Source organism: Vanellus vanellus (assembly GCF_965231255.1).
Source record: "Vanellus vanellus genome assembly, chromosome: 2".
NCBI lineage: Eukaryota > Metazoa > Chordata > Aves > Charadriiformes > Charadriidae > Vanellus > Vanellus vanellus.
The window spans coordinates 153,786,378-153,808,122 of NC_138906.1; the positions used below are offsets into that span (position 1 = coordinate 153,786,378).

The 21,745-nt window shown below is 39.6% G+C and overlaps 1 protein-coding gene across 1 annotated transcript in view; it reads right to left on the reverse strand.

Annotated features, from left to right (window-relative positions):
- Nucleotides 1-1,278: 1,278 nt before the first annotated feature.
- The window catches only part of TRPS1 (transcriptional repressor GATA binding 1), a gene marked incomplete at both ends in the record, with an annotated part of 174,535 nt that continues 154,068 nt past the window's right edge, over nt 1,279-21,745 (reverse strand). Inside the window, 2 exons of the mRNA XM_082498858.1 lie at nt 1,279-2,340; nt 7,808-7,930. Of these exons, the coding sequence (XP_082354984.1) occupies nt 1,279-2,340; nt 7,808-7,930 (1,185 nt within the window). The remainder of the gene's footprint in view (nt 2,341-7,807; nt 7,931-21,745) is intronic.

The window sequence follows — 21,745 nt, forward strand, 5'->3', positions numbered from 1 at the left end:
TCTTTGTTGCATACGTACACTGTAGAAAATAATTATTCAATATGTCAGGCACCATTATTTGAAATGTAATACATTAATATTTACTAGAAAAATAAGGTTTTTTCTATTTGTTCTCCCAACTTCTTTAATGAAATAAGTTAATCTGACAGTGCATCCAGTAGCTTGTAATATCTTCTACATCCCTGTGGCAAAATAATAAACTACTGGTTGGGACACTATAATGAAAATGATTAAAGTCAGTTCTTGTACACCCTTGTAGCAAGCATGGAGGCTCGTCTAACAGCACCTTTAACCAATTATTTAATATTTAGTTATTTAGCCCTATTTCCCTGAGCAGTTATGCTGAGGAGCTTTCCCTTCATGGATAGTTTTTACAAAGCTTGAAGTATTAAAAAGTACTATGAAGACATTTAATGCTACTTAGCAAAAGCTGGTATAAGTCTACTGAAGGGATTGATTGGTATGTATAGCAATGTTAAGCCTGTGGAGAAGAAACCTTAGACTTTAAGGTTTAGAAATGTAATATATTAAAAATATATTAAAATAAAATACAGCAGGTTACCTTGTTCTATGCAAATTAAACCCGGAGTGTGGCTTCTGTATTAGAGACTTCGCTTGCACAAAATGGTTTTCCTAGACTAAAGTGTGCCAGAAAGAATGTAGTGATAAAATGGTACCTAAAAATCAGCTGAGTCTGAGAAACATCTAGATGAAATTGCTGCCAAAGCTTTGAGGAGAAAGTGATCCTAAGGCATGTTGTAGGGCAGAAATTAGCCCAAATTAAAGAAAAGAAATGACCTTTTAACATCTGTATATTTAACAAGTCTAGTTCTTATATACAATGTGCATATGTTCACTGTACCCCTGCAGCAGTATATACATATACACATCTTTGCACTCTTGCCAGTTACGTCTCTTACACAATAGCAAAGGTATTAATTGTCTGGTAAAATTTTCTCAAGGTTATTCGCCATGATTCACTGCATTCTGGCTAGCTTTGGTGGGCCGTGTCCCATATAATTATCTTCTCCCCCTTCTGGCCACCATCCAACTGTTCTTTATTTCTTGGTAACCCACTCATTTAAAAGGAAAAAAAAAAAGAAAAAAAAAGGAAAAAATAAAGGAGAAAAAGGAAAAACAAAAAAGAACAAGGGATTTAATATTGGATAAGGCATGCTCTCTATATGAAGTGCTTTATAGGTCTTCACAAGACATTACAAGCTATTGAATTCCCATCAAGGAAACCTATTTCTGTTTAATTGTGCTAAGTGCTAAGGTTTACTCTTTAGGTTTTCCATTCTTTTCAGCTTGTGCATTGTTCCTGTGTAGGCCCCTCTGGATGTGAGTTGTGAAGTCATACTTGTCCGTGCAAAGATGCTGGCATATGCTGCACTGGAAAGGTCCACTGTCACCATGGCAACTCATATGCAAAGCATACATCACTTCATCCAGAAAGACAATGCCACAGTGCACACACTTGGTAGAAAGTTCATCTTGAGTACTTCTATCAACTTTCTCTGTTTTTACTACATTCAAGGGACCTTCATTTTTTACATTTGGTGGTGCCTTATTCTTTTCCTTGGAGGCACCATTTGCAGTTGGCCCAGGTCTGGAATGCTTTATCGCCAAATCTAGAGGAATGTCATTGTCTGATCCGACAGCTGAAAAATGAGGAGGCAGATTAAAGGTGGGATAAGGCACATAGTTTTGGCAAGGATTTGGTAGGCCAGGCACATGACTCAAGTAGTGTGGATTCCCAGGAACAGACAGCTTATATTTACTCCAGAATCTCAGCCAGTCAGCTTCACTCTGAAAGTCATTGTGTACAAACGGAAGTCCAAAAAGTGGGTACTGGTATTTCTCAATCGGGCTTCCAGGTGGTGAATAGTTTGGGTGTTTCGCAGGTCTCATGTATTTCTCTATCGGGCTGCCTCTCTCTGAGCTTCCTTTCCCTTCTGATATCGATGAACTGTTTCCTGGGTCTCCAGTACTTTCCTGAGGACTTTTTATCTGAATGTGCAAAGGTTGCATCCTTTTGTGAATATCCAGAGTTTGGCTGACCAAGATTGGCTGCTGAGCAGAATGGCTTTTAGTCAATGAACCTGGGGCCTCATATTTACTGAGGCTGGGAAGCTGAATTTCTCTCTGATGACCTTCAGGTAAATGATCCTCTGACCTCCTCTCTAAGGGGCTTCCATTGACTTGTTCCTCACTGCTACCCCTCTGCTGCTTGTTTAGCTGCTCAGCCTGAAGTGCCTCCGGGTTAAGGCGCTTTCTTGTTCGTCTCCTAATGATCTGCTCACCATTGTTCTGCTTAATGATGTTTAAAGGCCTGGGAGTCTGCATGGAACACACACATAATGAACAAAAGGAAAAAAGAAAGACACATTAAACAGATCTGCAAGACCACGCTCTCACAAAATTTACCTTTTCTTTTGTGAAGAGCTGTATTATAAGAGTTTTATGGGAATGACCAAATTTCAACCCAAATGCTGGTTTCTGGCTCCTCATGCTAAAAGCAAACTATGAATTGGTTTGTTTTATCAAACTAAGTCAACTGCCTTAGACGTACTCTACCTGTTTACTTAAAAAGGCATGAAGTATCCAAGCTGTCTAAGCATTTATTACCCCTTACTCCCAAAAAAATCTGGGAGACACACTCGGAAAGAGGGTGCTGAGAGCTGGGGATGAGGTGGGAGATGCATGGCCCTAGATTAACTAGCGTTAATCTATGCACCTCGTCAGCAGAGCTGCTATGGGGCAGAGGTGCACACAGATCACACTACGACAAAAACTGCGTAACACTTACCTCGATACCCACCCTGCTTTGACACGGATAGAAAATGCAAGCAAAAACACAGCTTTGTGACCACCACTGCTGTCACCTAGCAAAAGGGCTGTAGGTCCACTGTGGTGGGGGGTGGGGTGATGGTGGCCGGAAAGGGACAAAGAAAGATGGAGAAGAAAGCCAAGGAAAAATGTTTCCCTAAGCACCAAAAGGTCTACCTGGGACTTTGGTAACAACTCCCCCTACTTTATGCCTACTGTATGTCTTTCTAAATGTTACTGAGGATGTGCTAGTAAGTCGTGAGGGAGAGAAAGTGGCCCCTGAAGGTGGGAAAAAAGGGTCTGTAAAGAAAAAAACATCGAGGAAGAGGCAAAGGCAAGAACCGAGTGAGGACTTCCGTTTCCATTTGCTACTTCCCCGCACCAGCTCAGGGTAGGTGGCCTATTTAGATGAGAAGCGAAAATACCTTTGCGTGAAGAAAAAAAAAAAAAAAAATAGTACGAGGAAGGACAGCAGTCAGGCCTCTTTGAAAGGCCCCTCAACAGGAAGGCCACGGGTTGTGAATGAAAGATGGTGCTGGAACATAGGTATGTGTTGCTCTACTGGGCAGATGTTAAAACAATAAAAACTACCTAAAAGTCATTCAGTTTGGTGTGCTGGCAGTTGCCATTTGTCTCATCCAAACGCACACATAATCCTGTTTTGGTTGGAGGCCAGAAAAGTGCCCCACGCATTATTCCACTTAGATGTTTATTTAGAAATTCTCTTTTTTAACATTGTTTTAAAGTGCAGATTAAATTTTGGCCTATAGTCAATACCCAAAACAATTTGTACCTTGAATGTAACATAACTTATATATATTCGTAACTTTGAATTACTATAAAAATACCCAGAGCTGGAAGAGCGCTTGCTCTATTATTTATAGGGATCTAGTTTCTCTCTTGACTTGCCATCTTCCTCTCCTCATTCACCTATTTATTTCCCTGAGGTCGGCTCCTTCTTAATGGTTAACTACATTTTGGGCAGTGCAGCTACTTATTAAGATTTTACTTTCTATTGAAACTCTAAATCAGAAGAAATATACGCTTTGATTTAGATTTTTAATAAGCAAAATTTAAACTTAGCAGGAAAACAGCACCTTGAACCAGCCTCCTCAAGCACATCGAAGTTAAGGCAAAATCATGTTTAGATTAAATTAGAATATTGTCTATGTAGATTCTATGTAAATGAATTTTATAATTTGCAGGATCAATAGCCAATTAATATGCATAACCATATACTCTTTATTATGGGCTCACCGTAATTTCCTCACCTTTTCATGACAATTGTAAAAAAACTGTTATACTGCCGTGCTGGGTGAGATCTCACAACGCAGTGGGCATTGCTCTTATTAAACTTTTATTTATACACCACAGAGAATTTTCATGTAGCTTCCAGATAACCTTTGAATAGTTTGGAAATACTTTCAGTCTTACTCTTCATGGTAACGGTATGAAGTCTGATCTCGGAAGTAGTTAAAAGAGACATCCTCATACTTGTGATGAAGGTCCCTCACACACTTGTTTGTAGCTCAGGCTCTTCCAAGTTAATGTGCCATTAGGAGCTAAAGGCTGTAGGTCCAACTTCAAAATTCTTCAGTGTGCAAATGACTGTACTCATCTGAATAGCCTTTAGCTGATTGAAACGGACTACTCAGTGGAGTAAAGCTACTCACGTTCTTCTTACTCATAGCAGCAAGGTGCAGATAGGAATACTCTGTATTTGGTTGTAACTGAGGCAGACAGAAAAGTTTAAGCTCTCTCCTTGATTTTCAATGGGCCACCAAATTTAGAAAATAGTGGAAACGTTACCAGAATTTTCTGTTTAAAATGTCCTACGTCAGAACCTTAACTATATGTTACACATAATATATTGAGTACGACTACAAAGATTTTTTTGCCATCTCTATATCAATGGCAATCTCCTTCCCCGAAGTATATGAGTAACTTTAAAAAAATTTACAACATTCAACAAATAGTTCAGTAAATTATTGTGATTACACTTCCTAGATACCATGGGAAATTGAGGTGATCTCTTAGCTAGAAGATCACGTATGTCTAATCCTAAAATAATATGCTGTGACTCCTCGCTGAAATAGTCCGAGGATGTGGCCAGGGAATCACTATGGAACAAAATCTAGTTTTCCATGACCGAGTTAGAGCTATTAAAAAATGAGGAACAGCACTACAATATAAATGGTCACATTCATGATTCTGGGGAGACAAGGGATATACCTTTCCCTGTCAGCAAATGTGAATATTGTATATATGTTTACAGTGAACCCGAAGATTTTTTTTTTCGCTGAAACTATTTTAATAATTGACCATTGGAATATTACACATTTCTTAACATAGTTGTCTGCACTAGAGGAAAGAAATGTGAAAAACCTGGCAAGTTACATGTAAATGACCCCTAGATAGATTGAACATTTTTGAAAACATGTTGAAAAATTATTCAAGGGTATCATAGAAATGGAAATGTGACCTACAACAGAAATCACTACCATGTTAACATTTGTCAGTCACTCCCACATAGTAGTATCTGACAGACCATAGATTTTCCTTCTTATTAAATACATGTAAAAAAGGGGCTTTAGAGAGAACTGTATTCTACACATTCTTAAGGTAATGAGGACAGTAGTTCTAGATAGTGATAATCCAGTCGAAAGGGAGCTATGAAATAAGCAAACCTACTATAGGCAAATTTTACTGAGCTGTGTAGTGTGATTTAGTTTAACTGGGTGGCCCACAGAAGGGAACAGTTCTATTCCCTTGAATTTTTATAGTTTCAGACCTTTACCTAATAACTGCATCATCCTAGACTCCTTAATTCAAAACCAGAAGTGACAAATACTTGCTGTAATTTTTCATGAAGAGATAGCTAGCTAGACAGACAGACAGATAAAAGAAACTTTCATCATTCTGGTGCCAATCTAAAGAGCATCCCTTTCCACGGGACTGTCTCAAAAGGTGTCCCAAAGGAGAGATTTGTTTGATTATTCCAGACTCCAACTTACAATTGCTATCGTACCACAGCAGAGTGCAGGCTTAATTAAATTCTTTGCGTTTGTTTGGTCAAAGTTCAACTGAAGATATTAATGCCAAACATCCACTGAATGACAGCTTATTGCCATGCTTGAACGGTGGAGCTAAAAGATAGTGTCAGCTTCTCGCTTTCTATATGCATAAAATAAAGTTTGACATTATATTGCTAATTATTACTGTTGGAAGCACAGTAGTCTGTTCCTACTGGTTCATAAGAATTATCTGAGCTACGTGTTTGAATTTAAAACTGATTCTTGTAGCTTTTATCTATTCAATAAGTTATGTTAATAATCACGGTAAGGTCCAACACGATAGTTTAGAAAAGTATATTACAAAAAGGGAAAATGAGGGTTGTGAATGGAAGTTCTGCAAATAACTGGATTCAAATGTCAAATTAATATTAAAAAGCCAAACTGTCCTCCTTAAAATCTTTGTGGATGCTTACCACTGATCAATTCCCTTGAATTAGACATTATATCTAGAACTTTGAGACATCTTCAGGAAGATGATACTTTCAGCAAAACTCGGCCAAGATGCCGGCCAGAGATCGCGCGTTAGTCTGTCTTCTCCCACGCAGGTGCTACCTGACTGTCTGGGTTATTCTGGAGCTTAAAACATTTACTGACCTCAGAATGACAGCGCATGGCAAACAGAGTTAACCTTTCAGACTGGGGATGGCCTTGCTGCTTTCAAAAATTGGAAACTTTTTTATTAAGTGGGCTGGCTGGACAGCATCTTGAGTAAACAGGATCGTTATATGGCTTGTACACAAGACCAAGGGTAAAATTCTCAGAAACTACTCATTGATTTAGAAGCTTCTGCCTTCAATTTAAAAAGAAATAGGCATAGGCACTGGGGAGTCTTACCGCATTTGAAATATAGTTTCCTAAGTGGCTTTATTTTTTTCTGAAAAGGGAATTTCTGAAAAAAGTTTTAAAAAATATGCATTCTCAGCCACAGCAGAGATTTCTGATTTGGGCTGAAGCTTGAACTGTTATGTTGCCTTGGCAAACTCCCAAAGGCTGCCTCAGTTTCTATTTCTGAAAAATAGTAACACTTTTTAACTTCATGGGAATGTTGTAAAAATTAATTAATTACAATAAAATCTTGGTCACCTGACTCTCCCATGTGCTTCTATTAAAGATAGCGGGGATAATAATATTTAACTAGTGGGTCTTAACCTAAAGGATTCTGAGCATTTTGGCACTGATCCAAGGAAACACTTAAGCATGGCTTTCCTGGACCTGGACCAGAGAATTCAACATCTTTCAGGATCAAGCCAAGTGTCGATAAGATAAAAAGCAATATAGACAGTCCATGATTACTACTTATTCCCTGCCTGATCCTGAGGGATGGCGAATCTTCCCCTCACCAAGTGATGAGTGCCGTCAAGTGAGTAGCTTCCTTTTTATTCCAGAATCCTCCAGCAGACTATAAGAACTGTAGAAAAAAGAACAAAAAAACCCCACCACCCCGTATCTGCAGGAAAATTACTGTCAAGAATAAAAGGGGGAAGAGAAGTGAAAGAAAACAAAAACCACAGCAAGGGATATTTTTGATATAGATCTGATGTCTAACTTTAAGATATTTTTTTTTATTACAAACATGAGGGCTCTTTAATTTAGAGAACTTTCATCAAAACATATTGTATGCCTTTAACTGGAATTCCCAGCAAAGAAATAATTTTCCCCTTATTTTGTATCAAAATAATTAAATGCATCACTGGTGATCTCAAACACGTCTACCCACAGCATCCCAGCCTATTTCATAATGAATCACATCTGATCCCAAAGTGACCATACTGCAAAACCCTGTTAGGAAATTAACTGCAGGCCAGGGAGTGGTACTAATCACACAACCAGAGAAGACCACAGCTGCCCAGTGTAGCTGTATAACCCCTTTTTTTTTTTTGAACAAACCAGTAAGTTCTTCCTACCGAGTGAAGCTTCTGGTAGAGGCCACACGCATTGCATACATATCCACCATTTGCATTCTTTCGCCAGAGAGAGGTCTTTGTGGTCAGGCAATTGGCACAAAAAACACCCGAGCCTCTACGTCTCTGAAATAAGGAAGAAAAAGAAAAAAAAAAAAAAAAAACACATAGAAAAAAAAACAGGTCAGAGGTGAGTCACATGAGCTGCGGAGTTAGGACAAATCAACACAGGAGTTTTGTCTCTAGACTGGCAACAATGACAGTATAAAACCACACTGCCCATAATGAGGTCAGGTTCAATTGTGCTTAATAGGCACCACTGATTTTCATTATAATTAACCCTAGAGTGATGGATGAGGTGTGTGAAACACCAAAGCCTTTTCAGAGTAACAGCTTTAACTTTTTGAACTTCAGGTTTTGTGCATTTAATGATGGTCTCTAAACAGCAAATTCTGAAAAACCCCTCTGGAAGCTGACAGAGAACATTCTGTAAACTTCTCCTGGTCTGTTCATCGCATTTCACAACAGATCATTTCTTTCTAGTTTGCTTGATTTTACAGTGTGATCAGTAACAGGAATTCTGAAACGCTACCACTTTAATTAATTACAGTCTGTATCTGCGTCATACTAATTCCTTTAGCAGAGAGAGATTATACTTCATTAATTGAATACATGATATTCATTTCCAGTCTTTCCCACTTACTTCTGAAATCAGTATAAGCTACCATATATTTCCCACAGCCCACTAAGAATGAGGAGTAACCTCTGCCAAACAAATAAAAGTACAGTATTCTTAGTGAGACCTCTTTTGAACTTCACCCGAAACCCCAGAAAACACTGTCTCATCGATGAATAGATTTATTTATTTTATTTTAGTCAGGCAAAGAAAGGCACAGTACAACTTTCCTAAATACAAATCGATTTTTAACCAGACCGAGTTGTGCATTCATCAGCTTTCATAATGATCCAGGAATATTTAAAAGTAGACACGTTTATGAGTATTGCTCGTTAAATTCTTTCTACGGAGTAATGATTTCATTAAACTTCTCATTTAAACAAAAGTCAGGCTGTGTTTGTGGGCACAAATATTAATAAGCAGGAAATGGAATTCTTTTGCTGAAAAGAAAATCTGAATTTCAACTCTGTTCCCTTTTTGCAATGGAAGAAAATCAATAAGAAACCTTCAGCATCGAAGATGAGAATGGGTGAGTACAGGGAGAAACAGCCTGGGTGAAAACTAATTTTATTATAAATTTAAAATTACTAACACTATAAGTCAAAATTTCAGGGTTTCATAAAATTTAAGTAATTTATTTAACGTTAGTCCATACTGTAGAAGACTGCTGTTCATGCCAAAAAAATACAATGGTTATAATTGTACTCTGATACATTTCAAATGGAAAGCTTTCTGCAGACATAATTTTGGCTTCAAGACTGGAACACTTTCTTGGCATTGAAAGGGCATTTGATTCATCGGGTGTTTCACAATGTATCACTAAAAAGACCTGGTGAGCAGCCAGTTCCCTATAGGGTAATTTTTCCATCCAGATGCAAGTGCTATCAGAGGCCCTCGTCAGCTAAACTAATTATGATCTTGCATTTGCTGATGCCTGCTCACTCTAACGTTCGACATCCTCCATTAATCATCAATACAAGGAAAATGAATGAAACGTAAAGAAACGAGGGCTGGTAAGCTGCACAGCCATAAAAATCTGAAATGAGTGCAATAATTTAACAAGATTGGGGAAATGTTTTTAGTGAGCACAAAGTCAGGCTAACAATTGCCCTTTTAAACCAAGAACACAATTTCATTAGTACAGCAGGTTGTGCTACTTTAAAGTGATACAATAAAATCGAGATTGTCGTCAAGATAATCTCTCTCTCACCCCCTTACATCATCCCCCACTTTGTCTCCTAAATCAGAAGCAGTAATATACTTCATTTTTCTCAATTTGGCTAACGGGAGAAGTAAATGGTAGTTGATGCCCTTCAGCAAACATCTAACTAACTAGTTGTGCGCATGAGACGCAGCTCGTTCCGGGACGGCGCGCTCGTCTACAAGTACATTGAAGCTCCCAATCCTTTTTGTGGTTGCATATCCTTGCACAACTTCACCTGGCTGCTGAACTATTTTCCTTAAGAGTACAATAAAGCTTCACTAAACTAACCCCAATTTGGTCCACTTGAAGGGTGAGAAGTTTCCAAGTGGAAATGACTGTACATGGCCAGGATTCAGATACAACTGCAGAACTGTTCCTTTCCACCCTGCTCCTTGTCTGCCAGCCTATGGCTTCTTGGTGTGGTGTATTAACCAAGAGGAGCCTTCCTCTGAGTCAGTTTTTCCACCCTTTCATTTCTGTTTGCGTTCTTCGAGTTTGGGAAATACCCTCTACAAAGTCATGGAAGACTTTTAAAATATAGAGAGAGCCGTCTAGTTTATACGCTGCATTTGCACACGCCTGAATGCTGATAGAAGGTATAATAACATTGAAATCTGCATTGTGTATATCTTTAAAACTTTGACAAAAGTAACTCATTTTTCCTCTTTTTAAAAGACAGCTCTGATCCACACTGGGCATTAACTGCAATGAGATAATGTAACGACTACAGCTGACAACAATCTACAAAATACCTAGTAGTAGCTAGGCATATGTATTAAAAACCTATACCTGTGCTTATTCAGTACTTACAAACTATTTATCTCTTTAAAATTTCAAAGTAAACACCCTCCCCTAAATTTAAAGTGTGTAAATTCATCCTACGTGCTGTTCTGTGTTGCATCTTATCTTAACTTTACTTTCCTGATCTCTTCTGTATTATTTAAGGATCTTACGGGATAATCAACAATGATGATTCCCCTACCTAAGTGTTCCAACATAGATTACATATACTAATGAATGAAGAACTAAACCACCTGTGGAAAAACTGAAATGCTGTTACTCTGTTGGGCTTTTTGGTTATGAAAGAGCTTTTTATAGCGGGGATACACAGCTTTAGAACGGATATCCTGGGGTGAAACAGGACTGTGGAAGAATTGGACTAAATATTTTTGACTCCCAGATCCCACTAACCACGGAACTGACCTGCTTGTCAAAATATACCTGAGAAATTTTGATGATGTCTGCAAGAAAATATGGAAGCTGTTTTTATAAGCCTACAATGCCTGTAGTACTCTTCTCTTAAACCAATACAGTTTCTTTAAAAAGAAAAAAAAAAGTAGGTTTACTTCCCATAGACCAAATTTTATAAAGGTTATTGGCCAACAAAAATTATCTAATTTTTTTTGTGCTAAATGTTAATTAGAGATGACACTTCTGCATAAGTCTGTTGGGTTTTGCATACTCAGCTTTTGTACTTGTCAATAATAACGGCCAATATTGCTGTTTTTCCTGGGAGTTGTAAAGGAACAGGCACGTGAGCTCCAGTTCAGCAAAATCTGTGCAACAGTTACGGCCCACAGCCTCCATAAAACCCAGCCATGGGCTCAAGTGCTCTGCTGAGCACCACCCTAGCCAACATTTTCAAGAAATATGTTATGGAAATTTTTGTTCTTTTTCAAATGTGAACACATACTTATCATACTTGAATAATCTCTTAAGATCAGCCCAGAAAAGGTAAATCGACAGAACTAAGTCATGAGAGGGTTTGAGCCACAGATAAAAATGTTTCAGTCTACGATCAATGCCGCCAGCATGAACTGGACTTAGCCATGAAAATTTCCTGTGCATCCTTGGAAGAATAAGCCAAAAGGGTCTAAATAACTAAAAGATGTATCTACAAAGTCAAGCTTTAATCATCTGGAGCCTTATAACCGCTACATTACAATCCCAAATCCTGAAGGGGCCAGTGCAGTGAAGAGCTCGTCTTTATTTCCATTCCAGTTCCTCGGTCTGGGCGTTCGGTATCGCGGTTGTCTCAAATCACATTGGGCCAAAACTTGGCGCATGGTTTTGTCAGCCCAGATGTAACTTTTTTTTTTTTTTTGGTACTGAAAACTTTATTTAAATCAGTTCAGCTGTTTATAATTTGGAGATTGGCCAAAACTGGGGGGTGGGGGGCAGAGGGGATTTCAAGTTTTTCAGATAACTTTCTAACCAATCTACAGTCCTAGTGGCTTTGCTCTGGGGAAAAAAAAGTATGCACACATTTTAGTATTTTAGTAGTAGCAAAGCAACAAGTGGATTATTATTTTTCTGTAGCTGAGCTATGAAAGTTTGTAATTATTCACTGAACATGTCTTGCAGATCTCTCGACTAACTGTTTTCCCTCAGTAAGAACCATGCTGAAAGCATGTAATTGCATAACAACCCTTGATATGCAGAGTATTTACTCACATTTTTTATGGTTTCCTATCTTGACCGTTTCAAATTGAACAAGTCTGAAACTTGCAGTACGCCTCGTCAAGCCCGAATGCCTAATTTTTTTTAACTCCTTAAACAATTTTGACTAGTTACCGATGTTGCATTGAAACAAGGAAATTATTAGTAGCGCTTTCTGCTAAGCAACGAAACAGCTGAGAATACTATTACAAGTAATTCACTCAAGCATCTTAACAGGATCAAGCCCTTGTTTTTTTCATAAAAACTGCTTTCGATTTAAAAAAGATGACTCTACAGTTTACATGATTTCAAACTTCGTAGCCGTGTAGAAGTGTCATTATACCACACAGTTATACAAAAAATATTTTAAAATGCACTGAGCTTTCAGTTATTATTTCAATGGAACTTCATGCAGCAAAACCTATAACGTAAAAACACAGCCAAAAACACTGCTCAGGAACTGTGGCTTTTTAGCTAGCTAGACTAAGCAACGGTGCCTGACGCTCCGCTAGTGCCAAATACATCCTGTTTTCAAATTTTCTGCCAGAAGATGCTTTTAGAAACTCAAATAGGCTCCACAAGCACGAGCCAAACATTTTTCTTACATCACCCTCTTGGTTTGGACACAACAAAACTTGTCTTTTTGCTGATTGCTTTCACTTCCCCATCACAAAATGATGATATGACGAAGCCCGAGTGGATTTTTTGACCATCTCTGGCTTTCCTACCGTGCCAGAAGTGGAGCACATTGTAATCGCTACTCCAGAACATGAGGTGCAGAGAAATCATAAATGTTACCCAAGAATAAGCACCTATTTCCAACGACAAAGTCGGGGACTACAAGCGTACATGCCTCACTGAAAAAAAGGCAAAACGCCGGCGCTGGATGCTCTCCAGTAACACCGGAGGTCCAAAGGGGGAGCACCAGGAGGCCTGCACGAGCTGGGTTCAGTACGAACCAGGTGACCCGCTGTGGAGAGGATCAACTGGAAGCAGCTTGTCTCCTACCTGGAGTCATCAGGCTGCTACCACACCGTTCAGAAAAATAATATAATGCTACATAGTTAAATCTGTATACGTTGTGTCTGCACTGCTGTGAGTACTTAAGAAGTTCTTGTTTCACACCTGCTAGGTCTTTCCAGGTATTGTCCTCCTTATATGAGGAGGTATGTAGTTCTCCGAGTTTGGGTGAGGCTCAGGTTGACTGAAGTTTAGAACCTGGGCAGCAAGACCGGGGTAAACTTCTTGGGGTAAACGCTACTTTCTCCTGTTTAGGATGGGAAAAGAATCTTTCAGCCCTCGTTTCTTTTGGCTGCAGAGGCACTCAGACCTTTCTGAATGTGTTTAATCGAAACTGCTTTCTCTCTCAACTATGAAAACAGCCACAACTATGTCCCTGTAAAGTTTCACATTTTAAAATTTTAGTTGCTTTTGCTGTAACTATGTCTAAATCAAAAAGAAAGTCATTGGGTTTTCTTCCCTTTATAACTTGGACGGCTTTCAGGGACAGACCGGGCACAGCAAATTTTCGGCCCCAAAGCATAAGTTGTCAGAAAAAGCAAAACACATAAAGCAGAGTGTTAAAGTAGAAGTTGTTTTCAACCTTAACTATGAGTTAACTGATGCCTCTTGAAGTCAATTTAATGTGCCAAATCCAAACTCTTCACCTAAGACATTTTCAAGAACAATTACATTAAAGAGCTGTATTTGAAAGGCGCATAAGAAAGAGGTTGGGAAAGACAAGGTAGGAAGAAAGTAAAAATGCCAAGAGGAAAGTTAAAATTACACACCTGATTCGTATAAAAAGTTTAGTGGATTTTTTAATGCTCTATTGTGACAGCATCTTTTTATGATGCACGCTATATTACAAACTTTTAATGAGAGGAATTGGGGGGTTTAGAGAGGGGAAAAAAAACAGGCAGTAAATTAAACATTACTGCTAGCGCTGCCTTTCAGAATCCTACTCCCGATCCCTTAGGGAGAGTAAATATTTTAATGTGCATGTAAACCGCAATTATTTTTTATCAGCAGCAAAAATGCAGATGAGTAGATTTTGTCCCAGCATTTGAAGCATTCCCCTGTATTTTGTAAAGCTACCTTAGAGACGGCGGCATTCACTACTTAAAATAAAAAAAACTTACTTCAAAAAACAGGCAGCAAACTAGAATCTCTTGGTGTCTTACTAAGCAACAAGAATTTAGTAAGATATTAGTTTAGGATGCCATGGTTGCTACCAAAGTAAAACAATGGCTCATCAAAATAAATGATTAAATTAAGAAAAAAACATAGCTACGCAAAGAAGCCGCTAAATCACTTGCTGTTGGATCTCTTCCCCGCCATCACCTCCTCACCTTTATTTTCTCCCCCAAGCTGCAGCTGACCCAATCTTGGCCACTGCGCTGGAAGGCAACCGGCTTTGGACACCCACCTTCAGCCAGAGCTGAAGCTCCACAGGAGCTCCACAGGAGCCTGAGCTCCACAGGCAGGAATTTACCATCATTTGAATCATCCATTAAGGGCCACAGGCAACTATGGGATCACATAAATAATGATGATACACTTTACAATGAGATTTCCTTGACTTTTATTCATTTGAGCACTTGTCGGTGAAAATTATGTAGTTTGCAGCATATCTCCTTGTTAATCCAAACAGGGATGGAGGTAATTTCACAGTTTCCCCCTCAAGATCTGCAGTGGCGCAAATACGAAACAATAGAACTTTTCCTGCAGGTTAGACTTCCTTGCTACAGTTAATGCATTTGATTTTTAGACATTGTGTGTTAAAAATATATGTGATTTCTGTTGGGCCAAATACATACAAACAGACTAAATATACACATATACATATTTATGGTATGAGGCGTTTGTAAGGAACACTAAGAAATATTTTCTGGTGGAACTACATGTTAGTCTGGTTTGCAGAGAGTTAAACATTTACTTAATCGTTCTACACAAAGTATGTTTTTTTTAGAAAGCAGTTTCCTTCAACCATCTCTTACTATCTTACTAGATATCATGTATTTTTGAGGTCTTCTCTTTCAACTTGCACAAGCTGATCATCCTTAAATCTCTTCCAGAGCCTTAAACAACAGCTACCACACTATTACACGATCTCGCTTCTGCAGTATTTTGCCACTGACTACCATCAGTACAACACAGACTTCCACGGGGGCAACCCGAAAATTAATTTTAGAAGTTTTATTAACACCGATAGCAAAAAAAAAAAAAAAAAAAAAAAAGCAACCTGGAAACCTGCATTTCCCGCACACTAATGATGTCATTTTGCAGCAACTGAAACCTATTCAAGAGGAATAGAAATTCTGCCTCCAATAACTCACCAAGTCAATTACACAGGAAAGTACTGTAATGGGCTGTCCCCCGTCAAACAGCTCACGTACGCGACTTCCTTCTCAATTACCAACTTGTCTGCATTGCCATCTGTAAAAACGAACGCATACCTTGTGCTGCCAGTTTCTGCTCTTGCACTTCCATTAGTGGAACTGGCTGCAGCTGCTCAAGAAGAAAGCCCTGATTGTCTTTGTTTCCCCCCAGTGTAGCACCGTTTTTCTCCCTTCGTCCCGTACATCGACTCAAGGTAACGCGTTATCTCTGCTGAGGTGTGCTCATGAGTATTTAAACTACGATCTGCCTAAATTTGTCTCCTGTTTTCTTTCCACAGTTTTTCGCCTAACACAGTAAAATGCTGCCAGCAGCAGCTCTCAGCGTCTTCCCCAGAATTACGATGTTAGTATCGCAACCGGTTTTATCAGTCCTTTTTAGGAACTGCTGTGAAAACTGCTAAGTTTCTGCTAAACTTCTTCCCGCTTTTCTAAATCAGCTTGACCACTCAGGCGAGTGTACTTACACGTAAAGAGTATAAGCATACTTATATACAGAGTATTGCAACCAAAAATAAGATTAATAAAAGTCCAATTTAGGAATACTACTATTCCCCACAAAAAATGCTCAGGTAGACGCATCAGTGTGCATAAGCAGGACAGAGGGAGCCTGGTTTGGGGAACGCAATCCTTGCTCCTGAATAACATAAACCTTTCTCCACCAGCACTTTGCTGAAACAGATTCAGGCAGCAGCTCTGATGCTGAACGGCTGCCTGAAAACTCGGCGCTCGTACACGCGGACCGCTGCTCCTTTCCGCACGCCGTGTGCTTCCAAACGAGCTCAGCCATTGTTAGAGAGCAAATCTAAGTCATTACCAGTCTCTTGCCTTTTTCCAAATTAGAAACACAACCTAAAGGGTACAAAATGTGCAAAAATTGACTACTCTTCTTCTGAGCCGTAACTGGATAAAAGTAGTACCCTCAGAACTAAGCACACTGAAAGAGACATCGAGAAAACTGGGAACGCTTTCGACTCTCTCATTCCTTGGCACAAGGCAAAAATATCAAAGCGCTGCTGTCTCAAACGGGGAATCTAAATCAATAGTTAGACTTTGCTATAAACAGACTCCCTTTCTGAGATAAAGAGCCAGTTGTGAAGGTGCCTAAACACGGAATTAGGTGCTTAAGTTTAGGCATCAATACCGGAGGATTTATGTTCAAGAAGGCACCCCACATATCCCTTCTTTCATTAAGTAATCTCACGCATCAAACGAACAGATAAAAATGCAGCAAAGATACATCCATATTTCCTTAAACACCCTTAAGTTTGACATGGCAGAAGAACCAGAGTGCATTTGCAGATCTCAGCTAAGAGCCAATATGTAACTCTACATGTGATAGTAATTGAGGGTCCCAATCCCGCGAGCGCTCTGCTGTAAGCATGAGCACAAAGCTGCTGGCGTTCTCAGATTCTGGCATCTGTTCCCACTTCCACAGAAATCAGATGGGCAAAATTAAGTTTTGAAGAAAAAAAAAAAAATCACAGACATTTAAAAAACATTCCCTGACCTTATTAAAGTCCACGTGATCTCTATTTATATAGAAAATGGCTCAGAAAGCCAGCAGCTGAGAGGAGGAACTCTCATTTGTAGATTTTGGCTGAGGGCTGCCAAGATCAGCAGGGGAAAGGCTCCTTGGGGGTAAAAATTTCAAAAGCCATTAAGTGTCTCAGAAGCCTCAGTCCCACAGCCTTTTGATCACCTACATCCTCCCAAGTTTGCACCCCAAATCTGGAAACTACACTGGAAGGATAATTTCTAATTCAAAGTTACAAAATGAGGATCTAAAGTTTTCATAGAAGTCTTCAGGACTCAGAGAGGAAATGTCAATTAGGTGTCTACTTCTTGGTGAAAAGCAGTGAGGTAACATTTACCTGTTACTTGTACTTTAAAAAATTCCCCTTAGGACCATTAATTTTAATTAAAGAAAAAATACAACAAGAACATGTTTCATATGAGCAGCTATACCTTATATACTTGTTCAGGAACTGAAGTAACTATAATTTCAGTCTCACACAGTCCCCTGGAGAAAGCTGTTACTAGGGTGGGATCCAAAGCAGACTATGTCCACCTATTATTTTCAATAAAAGTCCACTTCAGGACTGCACTCTCACTGCAGATCTTGTTACGTGCCATTGCTAGAATGGCTTCCATTCAGAAAAATCAACATCTGCCAACCCATACCACACAATTACCATAGTTATTTCCTATTGTGAGCTTAGGGAGAAACTGTGGTATCCCAGATACCACGGTGTGGTAAATATTGAGAAGTAGTGGCCTTTTTATAATGGACATTTTCATCTAATCCAATCCATTCCAAACACTTCCAGATAACAAGACAATAAGGCAGAGTCTGTGTCTAAGTGGTTGGCGCTAACATAATCATCTTATTCTGTCCTGTGATCCCACTTTTGGCAAAAAAATTTGATAGCTTCCTTTTTGACAGCTTTGGGAACTAAGAATGGACTAGAGCTGTGATGAACCTCAACAGCCACCTAGGGAGGTATCTTCTGAAAAAGGGGGGAAAAAAACCAAACCCCCAACCTATTTGGATTTTTCAGAGCTAACCTATCTGAAAGTGCCAACAGCCTCCTGGGCTGCATTAGGCAAAGCATTGCCAGCAGGCCGAGGGAGGTGATCCTCCCCTCTGCTCAGCCCTGGTGAGGCCACATCTGCAGTACTGCGTCCAGCGCTGGGCTCCCCACTACAAGAAAAAACATGGATGTACTGGAAAGAGTCCAATGAAGGGCCACAAAGATGATTAAGGGACTCAGGCACCTGTCAAAGAAGGAGAGGCTGAGAGAGCTGGGACTGTTCAGCCTGGAGAAGAGAAGGCTCAGGGGGATCTTATCAATGTGCACCTGGTGGGGGAAGTAAAGAAGATGGAGCCCGGCCCATCTCAGTGGTGCCCAGTGAGGCGACAAGGGGCAGAGGCACAAACTGAAATACAGGAACTTCCATGCGAACATAAAGTTTTTTTTACTGTGAGGGTGACTGAACACAGGAACAGGTCACCCTGAGAGGCTGTGGACTGTCCGTCCTTGGAGATATTCAAAACCTGATGGGACACAGCCCTGAGCACCCTGCTCTGGCTGACCCTGCTCTGAGCAGTGGGGTTTGGCTAGATGATCCTCCAGCCTCAACGATTCTGTGAAGCTTTCTGCAGTGAGAGGCTGTAGATCGCTTGTCACTTTTTTTATTCTATTAATTTCTATCCATTTTAGCCTTAATTCCTATTCATTTGCCTTGAAAAATAAAATATTTTAAATTTCATGGCTATGAAAGTTTTAATTACAACAGACCAACATCCGGACTGAATGTTACAGATTGCAATCTGTAAAATTGTACAGCTACTAAAAATGGAGAAACCTAATTTTAAATTCCACCGTAAATAATTTCAGAATTCTTACAAGGAACTGAGTGAAGTATCTAATGTAGGTTTCACAAGAATTATTGTCTGCTTGCTCTTTCCTATCAAGATCCTAATGCCTACTTGTAAATGAGACTCAATATAGGGTGTTGTATAGCTTTCCTTAAAAATACCATTAAGATGAGAAGGAGAAGAGAACAACTGTTCTACATTTTGGAGACATTTCTCCTTAAATAGTGTTTATGTACTGCAAGCATCCCTTCCATAAACAAACCAGGTCTTTGGAACAAGTGAACACAATCTCTGAAGAATCTTTACCAGCTTCTATTTCTGGTACATGATGCACTGAGATTTTTAGGCCAACATGGGCATATGGTCTCCTAGTTTGATAGGAAACATTTCATGGAATCCAAGACAGAGCCTCAGCATAATGACTGAAGACCTTAAAATCTGTGATATAACACAAGGGTGCGAAGAAAAAGAAAAGAAAAGAAAAGAAAAGAAAAGAAAAGAAAAGAAAAGAAAAGAAAAGAAAAGAAAAGAAAAGAAAAGAAAAGAAAAGAAAAGAAAAGAAAAGAAAAGAAAAGAAAAGAAAAGAAAAGAAAAGAAAAGAAAAGAAAAGAAAAGAAAAGAAAAGAAAAGAAAAGAAAAGAAAAGAAAAGAAAAGAAAAGAAAAGAAAAGAAAAGAAAAGAAAAGAAAAAAGAAAAGAGAGAAAACCAAATGTTTCCTGATACAATACTAGAAGTAGTAGGAGAATATAAAAGCACAAGAAAAAAGAAAGTCACGATAACTGGTGGGCACAAAGGAATACTCTGAATCCCTTATTAATCAAGCTTAACCTCATTAACTAAACTGCCTTAACCTCTTCTTTTTTTTTTTTTTTTTTTTAGGAGAATCACCCAGTAGGGAAATCCATTTCTTTTTAAAACCAAATAATAAACAATATTTATCTTAATAACATTCATGCAGGATTTGTGGCTTTTCTGCCTCTGCAGCCCTAGAAACTGGTATGCCCTCCGTACTTTTTATACTCACTCACATCTGCACAGCGAGAATACTGGAACTGCACAGCAGTGCTTCCAGCGTCCCTAGTCTAATTTTTCTCTTACCTTTAACAAAGTGGTTCTCAAATTGTTTAAGACACCAGCTTCAAATCTGCATCGTCAGAATCACTCCTACAGATTGCATTCTACCGAAGGAATTGTTTCTAACGCAAGTGGCAGGGTGAGCTTACTGCTGGGGGCAGTCATTCTCTTAAACACCACGAGCCCGGCACGAGCACTATGAGAGAAACACGTAACTTCGCGGGCTTTTCCATCATGAGTTCTGCAGGGTGAGGAAGAAATGCACCCACCCTGGCACGTACTCAGGCTTTAGTTCAGAGCGCTGCGAAGGACTGGAAAACAGCATTCAAGAAATCAAGCGCCAGGCTGGAAGGAGAGGCACGGCGAAACCCCTCCTGCGAGCCCACAGTTCACTTATTTTTCACATCCTTCGGAGGCTTCTTAAATGAAGCTGACTGCGCAGGAATGCCTTGTAAAACAAGCCCTCCGCTTCCTTTCTAAAGTAGCGTCAGCGAAACAGCTCCACAGGCTCGCTCGTAGGCAGCTGTGGCCGCATCCATGTTGTAACTGGAGAGGCAAAGACCACTGGGTTGCCTGAAAAGTGTTCATGCGTTTGTGCAGACCTCGGGCACGGGCGCGAAGAGGAACTGTCTGGTCCTGTTCTACCGATCAATCCATCAGACTTTGCTATTTAGGCAAAAAAAGTCAGCAAACCCTTCTACCTTGCACCTGCTAGTACCACAACTCAGGTGATTTTGAAACGAGCCTCCAGAAGGCCCACGTACACACCTTTGAAGTAAAAAGAAACCTTTAAATTTAGACGTGCTGTACAAAATCAGAGCTGCTACTTACTCACAGGCACTCTTTAGGAGGGAGAAGGAAAAAGACGTACACCAGAAAGGAGCACATTTATAATGAGATGCCTTTTCTCCAGCAGAGAAAAAAAAAAACCTTCCATTTCATCGGCATCTTTGCCAAAAGCCCTCTTTCAGGAACTGAAAAGAGAAGGGCCTTTATTTCCTACATGTATTTTATAGGAAACATTTTTTGGTTCTGTGTCATGGAGTAGGATTTCACACCTTAGTGGCCAGTTGTATGGAAATGGACATGGCTGTGGAAACTTCATGGCTGTGAAACCCTGATAGTAAAATCAGCAGGAAGATGAGGAAGGTGTGGGGAACACTGAATGATTCATGCGGTAACAACCTCTGGACCCTTTGAGGAGATTTTGGGACGGCTGCCAACGCTACCTGTCTATGCCCAGCATCCTGGACCCTCTAAAGCAGGCTTTAAGTCTGGGCATGATACAGAGGGAGCACTGCTCCCTTGAATAATGCCCAGATATGTAAGCGGATGTGACACGTATGGATTTTTATAAGGAAAGATCTTTCCAAAATCAGGTTGCAATTACCAATGAGTTATACCTCCCAGAAATAATTGCGAAAATATAAATACCAGGCCCTGTTTCCTTTATTAACAGCAGTCTGAGTTAATGAGGGAACAGCTTCCAGAAGTTCCTGTAGAGCAGTGCAAAGCTAAGCATCTTAGCTACGACACTCAACAAATCGGTGCTTTGCAACTAACTCTTCCTTTGCCAAATCAAAGAACAAATCCTTTCCTATTTCATACCCAGGATAACTCCGTCTATTGCATAAAGCACTAAGAGAGCAGAAGACGGCAGAAAAACTACAGAGCTAGCACTGATTTGATGCCAATCTGTTTTAGACATAGAAGAAGAAAAAAAAAAAGGAAGATAAAAAACGGAGTGCCTTGAGCTTGGCTTTTGCTA